The 16,376-nt window shown below is 34.6% G+C and overlaps 1 protein-coding gene across 1 annotated transcript; it reads right to left on the bottom strand.

The window, feature by feature from the left end:
* Window positions 1-11,735: 11,735 nt before the first annotated feature.
* LOC115962195 (wall-associated receptor kinase 2-like) lies at window positions 11,736-15,092 on the bottom strand. The gene is made up of 3 exons (XM_031081087.1): window positions 13,941-15,092; window positions 13,612-13,818; window positions 11,736-13,166 (listed from the first exon to the last, which is right to left on the bottom strand). Exons 1-3 carry the CDS (start codon window positions 14,875-14,877, stop codon window positions 11,968-11,970), a joined length of 2,343 nt encoding a protein of 780 aa, XP_030936947.1. The 5' UTR covers window positions 14,878-15,092; the 3' UTR covers window positions 11,736-11,967.
* Between the last annotated feature and the right edge of the window lie 1,284 nt (window positions 15,093-16,376).

Raw genomic sequence — 16,376 nt, 5'->3', positions numbered from 1 at the left:
TGGGTAGTCCTCAAACTCCCCAATAAGATCATTGTGCATGCTGCTCAGCATAGTGAAGTGTACACAATGATCTTTCCTAACCCAAGACTCATAGGCCTCTAAGTCACGGCGATGTTGGGCAGTATTCCCATTTTCAGGTCGCATCATCACATTGGTTAGGGTTTCAAGTACCTCTTGTTCATTAAGCAGATATTGAATTTTTCTATGCCACATATCATAGTTGGTTCCATCTAGTTTCTCTCCCTTAGTTAGATCAGCAACTACATTCTTAGTGGCCATGTTCACTACATTCATTACACAAGTTGACATTAGCACATACATTTTTAAATTTTATTTCCAAAAATCCAACTAGACCATGATATTCCTTTCTACATAGTGAGATCGAAAATTTCGCTAAGCTCATAATCATCTCTCACTATGTAAATTGGAATAACACATTTAATTGATTTTAAATAAAATTTTGTGAAGAATAAAACATCACACCATCCACATATTAAATCATACATATAACATCTGTCCATACATCTTTGTGCACAACACATTGTGCATGGGCTCCACTATAAGCCCTATTGGTAATTTCAGACAACATACTAAGACAAAATTTGAAAATTATAGGTAACCGTGAAACACATCCCCTTACATGGCTTCCAAAATTAAATTACATAGCCTTAAATTATATTGCCAAAAACAATGGCCCAAAAAATTGCCCAAAAAAAAAAAAAAACATTGGCCCAAAAAATTACATATTTAAGTACCCTACTACAAGGATTCTATTTGTAATTAAAAAAAATTGGGGATGCCACATTACTAAATAATTTCAAAAATTGTCTTACCATCCACAATAACAATAAATAAAAAATATATATGTTGCATAAATTACCAATATAATTTCTAACTATAGAGATGAGCCAAAGAGTCTCATAAACCCTTTGGACACATATTCATCACATAATGCATTCATATAATATCAATTCAATCATATCACAATATGTTAAAAAGACATCATAAATTAATACAAAGATTAAAACCATGCATAATCATACAGAAAATTAGAAAACTAATTTCACAATTTTCTCATATTATCACAATTCTATTTTAACATCACAGTAAAAAACAATTGCCACTACAATTTACATATATGTCATATTAGAAAAAAAAAAAATGTGGTCTAAACAAAATTAAGAATATATAGTGTTTTACTATAAATTAAAATAAATAATCAGAAAAACCACTGTGCATGTTATAACATTTGATTTTGATATAATTTTCTATATTGTTATAACCTAATTCCTTCGTAAACTATGTTACAAATCCACACAACATTTGTAAATAATATTACAAACCCACACCGCCACTTGTGTGTGGCTTATCACTTGCACAGTTTCCTTGTTAAAGGAAACAACAACAATTTGTGTGTACTTATACACCAATGTGATCTGCACAATATCCTTGTTAAAAGAAACAAGGATAATGTTGTGTTCAAGTGTAACTAATACTCTAACATCAACGTGGGGCTCTTTCATTTTATTATTATTTTTATTTTTATTTAGATAACCACTCAAACAATTAGTGGTTAGTGGAGCCCTCCAGGACTCATAGCCAAAGCAAATCTTGGCGATGAATAGTGAATACACAGTTATTCACTTGGTCCTCTGTGTAGGACTAACAGAATGGGGTGTTCCATTTTAATCACAACTTCATCATTTAAAGTCTGAATTAAGCATGTAAACTGTCGTTTTAAAGCTTATGGAATGTACTTTCAAACCATTAAAAAAAAATTGACATTAAACAAGATTTAATGGGTCAAAATAAGCCTATAAATTTCGGATTACATGTAAACAATCAAAAAAATTACAGCTTTTTATTTCTCTCTCTACATGCCATAATATGAAAATTACAAATCTGAAAATTAAAAATTACTAGAACTTTTAATTTTAGCATGCATATAGGATTGCATATATTAAAGAGCATGGCATCATTCAAGAGTGAAAACAAGCATAAAATGGCTCTGATACCAATGTTGAATAATTATATATTTTACTAGAGGTCATATAGACACATACCTTTGGTGGAACAGATCACCAAATTGCCGGATCTTGTTCTTTGCTTGCTTTACAAACTCCTCACGATCTCCTTTGTGGAACACCTCTAAGTCGCAGGAGAGGCTACTAGAGTCTCTCCTAATTTCCACGCTCCAAATTCTAGGGAACAGTAGATGGTGTCCCAGAGAGATGGCTTATTTTGAGAGAGCACTCAAAAACTATACGTATGTTCACTCACTATATCTATCATTAATCTGATTGATGTAGGAGTATTTTAAATACTAGTAGAGATTCATTAACTATCGGATATATGTGATCCTTAAAAGATCTCATTTGTTAAATTTAAATTACTCCACTACTAAGGTGGGTCGCTCTTAGCTGTCCGTTAGTGTGGACAAAGATTTCGACCTTGAGTATCTTTACCAAATCAGGCTCGTTGACAAGGTTAAGATTCGGGATTGTAGAGTACTTATCTGCAAATTCGCCAAAAGTAAAAACACTGTTAGAAAACAACATAGATAAAATAAGAACTAATTTACAAGTAAAAATGGAAGAAGTAAGCACCGAAAGTGTTAGTATGAAAGGGGATATTATTAGAGTAATAAACCTAGACCTAAACATTCCACCTGGTGTCCCATCTCGTGTTGGGCAATGAAGTCCATCATGCCACTCCCTTGAGATAATTAAGAAATATTTGTCCATACTCTTATTGGAGTCAGAGAGACTTGATATAAGTTTGACCGCAGGGACTCTAGTTTTCATATAGTACCCTTGGCTTGTGAGTTTGTGATGATTGTAAACCCAATTAACGTTGTGGTGAGTAAGGTTCACATTCATCTTTTTGTTAAGGGCATCTACACTACCTAGAATCCTAAACATATTAGGAGCACACTGACTAGGGAAAAGTCTATGGACAATAAGGTAGTCCCTAGTCACTCTACCCATGGAGATTCTCATCCCTCCCTCTATAAAGGTAATTATAGGGATTACCGCTTCCCCTTCTTGCCTCAGGGCATGCCATTCCCCTCGACAATAATATCTAATGGAAACCCCAGTTGGAATATGGTAGCGGGCTTTAAAGCTCTCTATACCCTTTGGGGTGTCTACTAGATTAGCAAATCTACCCATTTGGAAAATAATTGAAGATGTTAGGAAGACGAGGTGAAATTAGAGATTCCGAGGAAGAAAAGGTTTTAAATTTAAGAAAAAATGCTAAAGGTAACTTACGAAGTGAAGAAGGGCTCTTCGGACTTGTTCTTGAGAGTTGAAAATGCAAAAAGTGGAACAGGCAGAATCTTTGAGTAATATATATAGGGGAGAGCAAAGTAAGTGGGAGAGTTCCCGCCCAAATCCCCATAAAATTTCTCCACCGCAGGATTTCCATCATACCATAGAACGTGGGGGACAGAGCACCATGTGAAATAAATGTTGAAGCGTCCAAGATGCCGAAGCATCAGGAGCGTGCTTCTTGGTAGTTGAAAAGACGCCTGCACAGAAAAAGATGATGTAAAAATGGGAAGGATAATTATTGGAAGATTGAAATCCCCTTTTTTTCCTGAGGAGCAAAAGAGTGAAATTTCGAGGGGCTATTGTAGGGATGAAAGGCCCATAAATGGGTAATGGGCCGTGGCTTGTGTTCGAGGACATTAAATAGTCTGAGGACAGGTTGATGCTAATGGAAGCATACAAGTTAATGGTCCGTGGGAGAAGTTTGGTCATAAGGAGTTGGGAGTGTAATCCGAGGAGAAACACCTCTTCGGTTAAGCAGAGAAGAGGTCCAAGGTCCGACCCTTTGTCAAGAACAAGGCAACAAGCAATAATGCTGGCAAGGATAAGCATTAGATAGGAATAAGACAAAAGAAAGCTGGGAAATATCTGAGGAGAAAGCTCCTACCACCGCATTGAATGCTCTGCAGCTAATTCCTTGGCCGCATTAATATGGAGGTGATACTTGAACAATACCATTCAGCCTTACAACTACCCATAAAGAGTTCAGGAAGGTGCTGATGAGACAAGTATCAAAACTAGTAACCTGATCTATACGTGGAGGGCTAAGATGGAGTGAAGAAGGGGAATATAAAGAAGAAAAACCCCGTTACAAGGTGGATCATCAGATAATTTTTAGAAAAATCACTGTACACTTAAGAACTGTAATTTTGTTTAAGTCCTAGAGAAATATATAAAAACAACCTTTCTCGGACTTTGCTAAGGAGGATTTTCCTTACACAAAACTGTTTATTTATACTTTCAAGCAACACTTGGCCTACTGTGATTGTTGTCCAACTTATTGAAGTTCAGTTTCTAGCCCATTCTCTACAAATTTATTGTTTTGAGCTCTTTGGGCCTTAGTCCATTTTACTTTGGCTTTGGGGAGCAAAACGTGCCCTTACATTAGTTATTACTATTAGTCCTTAATTATTATTATTTTTTGCTTTTGTTTTTAATACTAAAATGGTGGGTATGATAAAAGACGTGACGAATAGAGAAATGTGTAATGTAAGCTCATGCAATTAATGAAAGATTAATGAGATAATAGTAAAAATAAGGCAATGTCAACTTTTTTGTTACAATAAAAAAAAACTTAATGAAAAACAATAAAAAAAAAATGCTAAATGAAAAATTAGAGTGCCACATAAGAAAACCTTATGCACTAGGTCTCTACATTTATATATATACATACATATATATATATATATATATATATTTTGATGGCCATATATATTGATTTCAATTAAAAGTAGTGGTAGAGTTAGAATTTCAGTTTAGGGGAACAAGATCAAAAGACAATAATAAAAAATAAAAAAATCTAAAAATATTGATTGATATTGATAAGAAAATTATAAACAACAATAATTGTCATACAAAATCTATTAAATTTAAACAACCGTAAAATAAATAAGCAATTGTATATAACCAGTTCATAGTTAAAACAAAATTAGGTTTTTCTTAAAGGTTTTTTATTTATCAATTTTTAGAGTTTTTTTAAAGTGTAAAGGCTTGCTAAAAGCCTAGATAAGGTAAGAGGTGAACCTAACCTTTTGTTGATATGTTATTAACAATACTTTAATGATTTCAATACTTAAGTTCTTGTATTTTTATTTATTTATTGATTTACCTATTTGGAAAGGTGTTTTATTCTATAGAATTATTTGATTTAACATAGAGTTCAGTCAGGTTAAACACTTAAGATTTCCTGCAAATTAATTCACTAATTTTGTCTTAGCTAAAATGGTTTAAAATGATTTTCTCTTTTTCTATCATTTAGTAAAATAAAATGTCCAGCGGTTTTTTATTTATATGTAAAAACCTCTTAAGTTACAGACAACATATATATTTTGTAAACATAAATTAAGACTACCATTTTAAGTGTCCTAGTAGTTTGCCGTAACAAAATTGGTGTGAATGAGATTGACAATCTTCCCCATGATATGGTAACTTGGGCCAGCAACTTCAGAACTGAATAGTGAATACCAGTCCAAAAAGGAAGAAACGCGAGTAGCACTGCCGAGGTAAAGACCAAGATGGATTCCACCCCTCAAGGCTGGTACAAAGAAAACGTTTTCAAGGAGAAAAACATGGCAGCGATAGGAGTCGTGGTTTGCGATAGTCAAGGCTAGTTGCTGGCAGCTTTGTCTGCAGTTGTTGAGGGTGTGCACTGTGCAGGAAGCAGAGGTTATTGAGGCAATGGCAGTCGTTCTTCGTGATGCTAGATTTGCAATCGAGAGTCGAGACCAGCTTTAACAGTGTTATGAATCGAGAGTGATTCACTATCAGTGATCAATGCCATCCGCGGCACTTCTGAAGACACCTCTCACACTGGGCACATTATTGATGATGTGAAGCACTCAAGCACTTAACAATGACCTTGAGGAACTGTGAATTTCTTCACCACACAAATGAGGAGGCAATGCTACTTACGCTGATAATGAGATGAATGGTTTGGCTAGAGGAGATTCCTCCTTCTGTAATTACTGTAATCCAAACTGATGCTCTGTTACTGTTTGTTTCTATTTTAATGGAAAGTTTCTGATCTGATTTTTAAATAATAATAATAATAATAATAATGTCTCATCTCAAGTTTGTCTCCCCCAAATGATTTTGATACAAATTTCAGGTTAATGTGCCAGGTTGGTGGGCAGCTAACTCTGGACTAGGCCCGTTGGGCTAGTGTGTTACTCACGGGCCTGGACAATACCGGGCTGAACCATGGACCACGAGCATTTTGGTGACTTTAGATTACGGGGAGACTAGCGCATGTTTTCCTAAGCAGGAAATCATTGCAAACAAGCATGCTTTCCTAAGCAGGAAATCATTGCATAAATGAATAGTAATGTTATAGTCATATAAATCATTTTACAATATTTTTATAAATTATAATTGTTGTTAATTTTTACTGATTTTTATATAGGCTCACCACTAATATCATTTTTTCATTTATCAATAAACATTCACCACATCCTTCTCAAAAAAAAAAAAAAAAAAAAAAAAAAAACTCATCATATCAGCTGTTTGTAAAATAATTTGTAACTCTAATATTTTTCAAAAAAGAATCTTAAAAACCACATTATTAAGATGTAGTTGTAAGACTAAGACTACTAGACTAGTATGCTGCACATACATCCATTTAACAATGGTCTTAGATAATTGTGATGAGAAATCATTTTCAAAGATCCAATTGCTAATACTATCTCTAGTGACATGGTCGATGTTTACTGAATTGTGTTTGTTAGGATAGAACTAGACATCCCATTAAAGAAAGGGGAATGGCTTTCCAAATACTTAATTGGCCCAATTGATGAAATCAGGGTGTGTGAATTATGCTGGCTTATCCCTGGTAGAGCTTATTTTCTCCTTTTGCTAGGTCTATACTTCATCAGATACAAAGATCGTCCCACCACTAGTTACACCCTATATTCTATATTACAGGTTTCCATATTAAATTTCCTATTTTAAAGGCAAGACTTTTAGGTAGTAATTCCAGGGGACTTCCTTTGGCATATGGAATGAGAATGAAGGTGGCGATTGGAATAGTACTTCTGAGGCTTGTGAGATCTGCCATTCCTGCCCTTAGTAGAGGGCCGGGGTCTCCTTTGTTGGGTATTAATTTTTGAAAACAGGAGAGTTGTTCCAGCTTAAGGTTAATGAAGCTTTCAATGTCATCTTTTAGAGCTCATTGTGTTATGAAAAACAATACTTGTAAACACTCAGAAGGTTCATTATGGAATTGATGAGAAGAGTGGTTAACTTCTAGGTGAAATTTAGACAACTCTTTTTGAGGAACTCTGCAAAATAGCCTCTAAACTTCAAAATACAGGTTGCATCTTCACAAAGGGAGTTGCAATAACTAGGCTTGAGTGACTATCTACCATAAAAATAGGTGTCTGAAAAGTCCAACAATCGTGTATAGGAAATGACTCCTGCCTAGTACCGTAAGGTCAAACTTGGTGACCTAATAATGACAGGGGAGTTGGAGATCGAGGCTGAGTTTCTAATCAAGCCATATGAAATAATGACATTCATTGGTTAAAAATGATTTTAAAATGAGGGTGAATATATGGAATTAAAATTTATTGATTTTAATTCATCCTTATAGGTGTAACGAAAGTCAAATAAAATCTTAGGTCTCATTGATTTAATTGAAAGTTTATCGTTCATGACCATGCAGGCTTTGGAAAAATCCTACAAAACAATTGTAGAATTACTAATTATCAAACCAATTGATTTCTTTTAATAAAAAATAAAAAATAATTATATTGATAATATGGAAAACAATTAGAAATAAAATTGTGGATTTATATCCTTTAAGGTAAACAATTAGAAATAAAATTAGATAAGGGGTAAGAAATCAAAATTTTAGAAGACTCGTTTAGAGTATCCATTACTACTTTGACTAGGGCTTAAAGTAATGAGCTGGTTCTATATATTGATTGACACTCGGACAGGCTAGATTAGTACTCAAATTTCCCACCTTCAAACGGTATACATTTTCCTGCCTTTTCTTGTGGAATTTTTTCCTAACCTTTTTTTGGTTAAATATATCAATTTTTATTTTTTATTTTACTTAAAATGAGGTTTCCCAAGTTTTTAGAACTCCAATAATTTTCACAAAAAGGGAAAATTTAACAAAATTGCTCCCTAACTTCCCCTTTTCCTTCCATAATTTAACTACTTAGAAAATTCTTTTATTCCTTATGGCCTCTTGCAAAACCATGAAATTTCTTTTAACTGGATAAAACATAGACCTTTCCACCCGAGAGGGTATATAATTTTTCAAGTGTATATACTCAACTCTCTCATAGGGACCCACACCTACTGCCAAAGAAGAGAAAAAAAAAAAAATGTAGAAAAGCATTAAAGCTACATATATTGGGCATTTTAAACAAAACGACGAACTTGGGGTTTTTTTCTCAAACGGATTTACAGAATAGTGTTCTAGCAATAGAAGAGTACTCTTTAGTTAGGATCTATAGATTTATACCTGTGGATTAGTATTAATCCAATGTTACCAATTCACAAACAATCTGAAGACACATGACTTAGCATATACACTAAAAACCAAAACTTGTGTGCCGACACGTCTCTATGCGATGCAACCAAATCATCCACACATTCTATAAATAAACAACGAGAAATTACTAATTTTCATATGTAGATATGAGTCGATGATAACAAAACAGGGGTACACTGGGACGACTAATGTCAAGTGCAGTGCGGACACATCTCTCGACTAATTTTCATATGTAGATATGGAATAAAAATTTATTGATTTAATTCATCTGTAACGAAAGTCAAAGAAAATCCTACATCTCATTGATTCAATTGAAAGTTTATTGATCATTACCATGCATGCAATGGAAAAATCCTACAAAATAATTGTAGAATTACTAATTATCAAACCAATCGATTTCTTTTAATAAAAAATAAGCGAAAAACATATTTTGGTCCCTATATTTTCACACGATTCCCACTTTGGTCCCTATATTTTATTTTTATCGCTTTTAGTCCCTGTTTAGAAAAACATCTTCTGTTTTAGTCCTTTCCGTCAGTGCCGTTAGGGCACTGACCTACGTGGTAAACAGAATTATTAAAATAATAATAAAAAATTTTATTTTGTCATTAAAAATGCCAAGTCAGCATTTAAATTTTAAAAAATAATTTATTAATTTTAACTAAATAAAAAAATAAAAAACAGAAATAAAAAACAAAATTAAAAACTAAAAATCATATAAATTGAGATCTAAGTATGTCTTGGACAGAACACAAACCCAGATTTAAGTACACAAACCCATAAATTAAAATTCAAAAATTAAAAATTTCAAAATCACCATTTTCTCAACCCAGCAAAATCATCAAATCCTAAAACTCCAAACTACCAAATCAATCCAAAAATACATCACAACCAATCCAAACAAAAAAATCTCAAACTCAGAAAAACCTATCAACCACCACGTCTGAAGCAAGCCACGAACCCAGGGACATTCACAGTGACCAAACCCACCAATAAATCACAAACCAAACCACAAATGAAGAACCAAACCACGAAGCAAGCCACAAACCAAACCCAGATCGGAACCACCAACCACCACCACCCTGACCCAAATTGGAACCCCATTATAATTGAACCCAAAAATCAATACATTAATATCTCAATTTCCAATTTTGATTTTTCTTTCCCTCCATTTTCTGGGAAACCAAACAAAGAGTAGTATTAATGAAAAAACAGAGTATGAAAAAAGAAACAATAGAACGAACCAGCACCAGTGGATCCAACAAGGAGGCAGCGATCACCGGAGTGAAGAGAGAGAGAAATCTTCGATTAAGGGAGTGGAACCCGGCGGAGGATGACCCACGAACAATCAAACCCACCCTTTGATCCACGCTCACGACTGCTTCGATCCACGCCCCAAACCAAAAACCCACACTCCGACCCACGACTCCTTCGATCCACGCAGACCCACGAAGAGAGAACAAAGAACAGAGAACAGAGGGAGACCATCAGACCACATCGGACGCATGACTATCGGACCACCATTGCCGAACTAGAACCATCGTCGAACCAGAACCATCGCCGGATCACATCCATCGGGAGAGAGAAGAGAGAGAGGAAAGAGGAGAGAACTGAGTTCGGAGAGAGAGTTGTGAGAATAAAAACTTTTTTTATTCAAATAGAGGGAGTAATGGATCTGGAAAGAACAAAGAAAAAGAAGTATAAAATAAGAGTGGGAGTGTTGTACTGGTTTTATTTTAATTTTTTGGGTTTGTATTTTGTGTTTGTTTTCATGTTTAATTCCTTGTTCAGGTTTAATTTGATGTTCTTATTTTTTGGGTTTGTGATTTTTGGATTTTAATTTTGTGTTCTTAGATCTAAGTTTGTGTTCTTGTTGTTCTTGCTCAAGACATACTTCAATCTTAATTAATGTGATTTTTTATTTTTATTTTTGTTTTTTATTTTTTTATTTAGTTAAATTTAATAAATTATTTTTTTAAATTTAAATGCTGACTTGGCATTTTTTAATGACAAAATAAAATTTATTATTATTATTTTGATAATTTCGTTTGCCACGTAGGTCAGTATCCTAACGGCACTAACGGAAAGGACTAAAACAGAAGACGTTTTTCTAAATAGGGACTAAAAACGGTAAAAATAAAATATAGAGACCAAAGTGAGAATCGTGTGAAAATGTTGGGACCAAAATGTGCTTTTCGCCTAAAAAATAAAAATTAATTGCATTGATAATATGAAAAACCTTACCCAAATTAGAATCATCCAAGTCCAAAGAAAGTCTATTCCGCTAAAAAATTGTGGATTTATATCCTTTAAGATAAACAATTAGAAATAAAATCAGATAAGGTGTAAGAAATTAGAAATTTAGAAGACTCGTTTAGAGTATCCATTGATACTTTGACTAGGCCTTAAAGTAACGAATTGCCTCTTCCATATATCGATTGACACTCTGAGAGGCTTAGTACTCAATTTTCCCACCTTCAAACAATATTCATTTTCCTGCTTTTTCTTGTAGAATTTTCCCCTAACTTTTATTTATTTATTTTTTTGGGTTAAATACATCAAATTTTTTTTTTCCACTTTAAATGAGGTTTCCCAAGTGTTTAGAACTTCAATATTTTTTCACAAAAAAAGGGGAAAATTTAACAAAATTGCTCCCTCCCTCTCCCTCTCCCTTTTCCTTCCATCATTTAACTACTTATTAGAAGAAAAAAAAAAAATTATTCCCCATGGCCCTCCTCTAAAACAATGAAATTTCTTTTAAACAATGTGGCACGGTACAAAACATAAACCTTTCCATCCGAGAGGGTATATCATATTTTGGATGTATACACCAGCTCTCTCATTACACATAAGACACACACTGATTGTCAAAGGAGAAAAAAAAGTAAGTATTAAAGCTACTACCATATACAATTATTGGGCATTCTAAACAAAACAAAGAATTTGAGTTTTTTTCTCTCAAACGGATTCGCAGAATAGTGCTCTAGCAATAGAAGAGTACTATTTAGTTAGGATCTACAGATTTATACCTATGGATTAGTATTAATCCAATGTTACCAATTAACGAAAAATCTGAAGACACATGACTTAGCATATACACTAAAAACCAAAACTTGTGCGCCAAGACATGTCTCTATGTGATGCAACCAAATCATCCACACATTCTATAAATTTACAGAGGGAAATTGCAAATTTTCGTAACTAGATATGAATCAATAATAACAAAACAGGAGTGCACTGGGACAACTAGTGTCAAGTGCAGTGCGGATACATCTCTCTTCTTTTATGAATTAGAAATTTCATAAAGAAACAACAACACTTCCTACAAATACGGCTTGAAAAGAAAATAAAATAAAATGATAAAACAATAATAACGATAGACTCGAGCCTTGTATGATTCTTTAACACTCTAAATAATTATCGCCCATCATCAAGTTCCGATATTTTAACCTGGCTCTTTATGCTATCGTAACATGCAGAATCACTATTAGCACCACTGAGACAAACATCATCTGGTCTACTGAGTGAGTACTCAGTCTCTTTTGAACTAATACTTCCTTTAACATGTGGAGGCTTCTCCATTGCTTTCAAGCCCTCAAGTTCTAATGCAACTTCTTTCATGGTAGGCCTCTCTTCTCCCTTCAAGCTTAAGCATCTCTTCACTAACATGGCAACCTCCATAACTTGCTCAGCATTTCCCTCATTCAACACTCTGCGGTCAAGAATTTCAAACAAGCGGTTCTCTTTCATTGCTAAGACAAAATGCATGGCTAAGTTTCTCTCTGCTTCTGGCCTATCAAAAGAAAGTGCTTTCTTTCCGGTTAGTAACTCTGCAAGGAGAACTCCAAAACTATAAACATCACTCTTTTCAGTTAACTGGCTTGATTGAAAGTATTCAGGATCCAAGTATCCAAGTGTGCCTTGCACCAATGTGGTTAACTGAGTTTGATCCAGAGGAACCAGCCTCGAAGCTCCAAAATCAGATACCTTAGCTACGTAATTATCATCTAAGAGTACATTAGTGCTCTTGATATCTCTATGAATGATCGGAGTGGAAGCAGCAAAATGCAAATAAGAAAGTGCCCCTGCAGTCTCTGTAGCTATTTGCAATCGTAATTGCCATTGAAGTGTGGAAGAATGGTCTATGTGGTGTATATGGTTGAAAAGGGTACCATTGGTAACAAATTCATATACCAACATAGGAACTTGAGTCTCCAAACAACATCCCAATAATTTTACCACATGCCTATGGTTCACTTGGGAAAGCACAATCACTTCATTAATGAATTGTTCAATTTGACTCCGATCTATTGTTCTCGACTTCTTAATGGCAACTATTCTATTATCTGATAATATTCCTTTGTACACAGTTCCTTGGCCTCCCTGGCCTAGGATTCTATTTTCATGGTAATTGTTTGTTGCCTTCATGAGTTCTTCAGCTGTAAATATTCGAGTTGTTTCCACAGATCCTTTGTGCTTGGAAAGTTGTTGCTGTAGCATAAAGCCACCATTTTGTTCAAAAAACTTCTGTTTGAGTTTGGTATGCTTTCTTTGCCGGAGTCCCAAGTATAACCAAGAAATGCCCAAAAGTAGCAGTAAGAGGCTAACACTTACACCTACACATACATGTAACGAATTAAAGCTTCTCTACTAGAAAAAAAAGAAAACTAGTTCAGGTTATTTTAAATAGAGATGCTACTTCCATAACATTTTTATAATACTTTCATTACAAATTTTAAATGATAGATTGTTACTAGCTGTAATTAGTGAGTACAAAAATAATTTAAGTGGTGAGTTTAAATTAGAACTAGTAACAACTTAGTACCTATAATTGATTGTGAAAATATTCTAAACGCAACACTATTTTTAAATATCAAGAATGAGAAAAAAGAAAATATATGAATATTCTAGGGAGCATTTATTGGCTTTTATATGCGCTGATCCCGGGGACATCACAGCCGTAGAAAAAAAAATGCAAATTTATATATATAACGTTCTTTTTTTTTTTTGAGAAGATATATATATGTAACATATGATTATGAAGCGGTCAATGGTTCTTACCTAGCACAATCCTATTCATCAAGGGAAAAGTAGTCTGAGACTTTGGTGTGGGTGGTGGTGGTGGTATGGGTTTGCAGCCCGATCCATCACTTTCTTTGCTATAATCTTCATATCCTGGCAGACACGAACAATTATATGCACCACTTAAATTGATGCATGTTGAATTTTTGTGGCAAAGGCTGGTATTTCGCTCGCACTCATTAATATCTGCAAAAATATGTAGAGATGGATTTTAAAAAACAGGATAAAAAAATTCAGCAATCCATTGAAAAAAGACAATGGTATTCTATAGTCAATATAACATTATATATTGAAATAGGTATTGTAACCTTGGCAGCCATGTGGAAGGTAAGGGTTGCCTTCGAAACCCTTAGAACAATTGCACCAATACCCTGGACCATTGTCTGAATTATGACAATCACTGTTATTTGTGCATACGAACTTTTGAGGATGATCTTTTTTAGCTTCAGTACAAGTTTGATTCCCTATTGCCCAATTGAGCACCACCTGGGTCGTCTTTCCTTTTGTAATATCTTTCAGATCTTTTGAAGAAAAATTGTAAGTACCTTCCTCTGCTACAAAAGCGTAGCTGCAAGGATTGAAGTCATACACATATTCGTGGTTAAAATAGCTACTGACATTGATTCTGTAACCCATGACTCCCTTTGGAATAGCAGTCTGGCAACAACCAATGCCAGAGCAAGACCCCTCAACCAGTTCACTCATGTTAGAACATAGAGACATGCACCCAGTTGTGTATGCTGTCCCACTAGAACCATTTATCAAAGCATATGTGTCACAACCAATGGCCGTGAACTTGTTTCGAGTGCTGGAGATGGGAAATTTGGATAAAATGATCCAAGAGGCTTGATTATAATTAGTCGAATCCTTTGAATTACGAATATATGCAGAACCACCTTTCATGTAGCAATCCTGGGCAACGACGACAGAGACACGCAATTCACCCGAAAGCCATATGTCCGTCACAATTATATTGCTCTTACCCAAAAACGCTGTGGGAGGGTCGTTGGTGCGATTGCAAGTGATGAGGAAATCTTCATTCATGTAACATCCTGCCCTTGTGCCAAATGGGTATGAAATATTGAGGCTGCCACAGGTCTGGTCAATATCACTACAATTTTTCGAAGGCAGCTCATCATAAGCAACCGCTGCTTCTGTTGCACATAGTAAGATCAATGTGAAGAGTAGTGCCTCATGCCAGTTGCCAATGGCAATAGTACCACCTTGTGCATTACGTACGGCCATAACACATTTTAAGTAACTTTGTACTCTTTTTGTAGGCTTTTTCTTAGCGAGGGAGGAGAGTGATGAGTGGGGGAAGTTACAAGAATGGAAATGGAATTTCTATATTTCGAAACTTGGGGCAATGAGGCATGTAGTCTTGAGCAACTATGTTTCTCAACAGAGATTTATTCTGTTGTGTTTGGAATCTTTGGATGTGCTTCAAGATCTTGCTCGGTTGCTCCTTTTGTACTAGTATTATGATCATGATCCTTTGCACTATGCACAGGGATTAAAGACCCAAGTCAATGCTGAGGTTTCTTAGAAATTTCCTCCTGGGACCAGCCAAAAATAAGAGTACTGAGTGCTCACTGGCCCGCGGGCCCCCTTCTAACAAAAAATCTACACCATTCTTGTAATTTGGTTGCTTACTTTTTTATTCTTTCTTATAATTTGATTTTTTTTTTTATATAAAATTTTTACAAATATCACTGTGAATTGACTTTGAGTGAGTATCAATTTCATCCTTCGACTTTTTCATTTTTAATAATTAAATTTTATTTTATCAACAAATAATTAACTATTGAACATTAAGTTTATGATAATATTTATTATAAAAATTTTGTGAATATAACATTTTTCGGCATCAAAAAAATTATAAAAATTTTTACTTTCAATTATTACTTTTTATAATAGTATAATAGGTATAAGCCCACATGATTTTTGGTTAATTGGCATTTTTGCTGATGTAACCAAACTGACGTATGAGTTTGATTATTTGTCCGTGTTAAAGTTGTTGGCCGACCCCTCCCACTATTTCTTTTTCAGTGATTCCTCCATAATATGTGTGATTGTGTCTCCTAAATTATTCTCTTCGTATCTCTTTTTCACTCTCTCTTTCTCTATTACTGTGCTCTCTCTTGTCCTAAGGGCGGCTCTAGATAGAGTCTAGGGTGGTGGCAGGACCACCTTATCCGGAAAAAAAAAAAAATACAATTATTATGTATAAATTTTAAATATTTATGAATTTTTTTTTATCCTTAAAAAACTTTCTAATCACTTTAAATTTTTTTAGGTCAAACATAATTAAATTCTGAATAAAATTTGGCAAGAAGCTTGGTGGTAAACTAAGGTTAGCTTCTGCATGACTGTCATGGTAATTGGATTTCCGGTTTTGCTAGGGCCATCGGCATTATGTCAAGCTTAGCTGCTGAACTGTGGGCAATCCGTGATGGACTAACTAGATGCTGCCATTTATCCCTCCAGGCGGTGGAAGTTGAGGTTGATGCTTCGGTTGCAATTTCTTTGTTATCTGAAGATGCTCATTCTAACGGTGAGTTTTCTTCTTTTATTGATGACTGCAGGGGCCTTATGAAGAACATCCAGCAGGTCCGGCTGAAACAATGCTTTAGAGAGGCCAATTGGTGTGCTGATGCCCTTGCAAAGTTTGGCAGCACCATGGTGGAGGATTTTATAGTTTTTGAGTCTTCTCCTGGTTTTATTTTGAATCTGTTGCATTTTGA

Source organism: Quercus lobata, chromosome 9 (assembly GCF_001633185.2).
Source record: "Quercus lobata isolate SW786 chromosome 9, ValleyOak3.0 Primary Assembly, whole genome shotgun sequence".
Classification (NCBI taxonomy): domain Eukaryota; kingdom Viridiplantae; phylum Streptophyta; class Magnoliopsida; order Fagales; family Fagaceae; genus Quercus; species Quercus lobata.
Note: the sequence above shows the minus strand (reverse complement) of the source record. Positions and strands in the feature narration are given on the sequence as shown.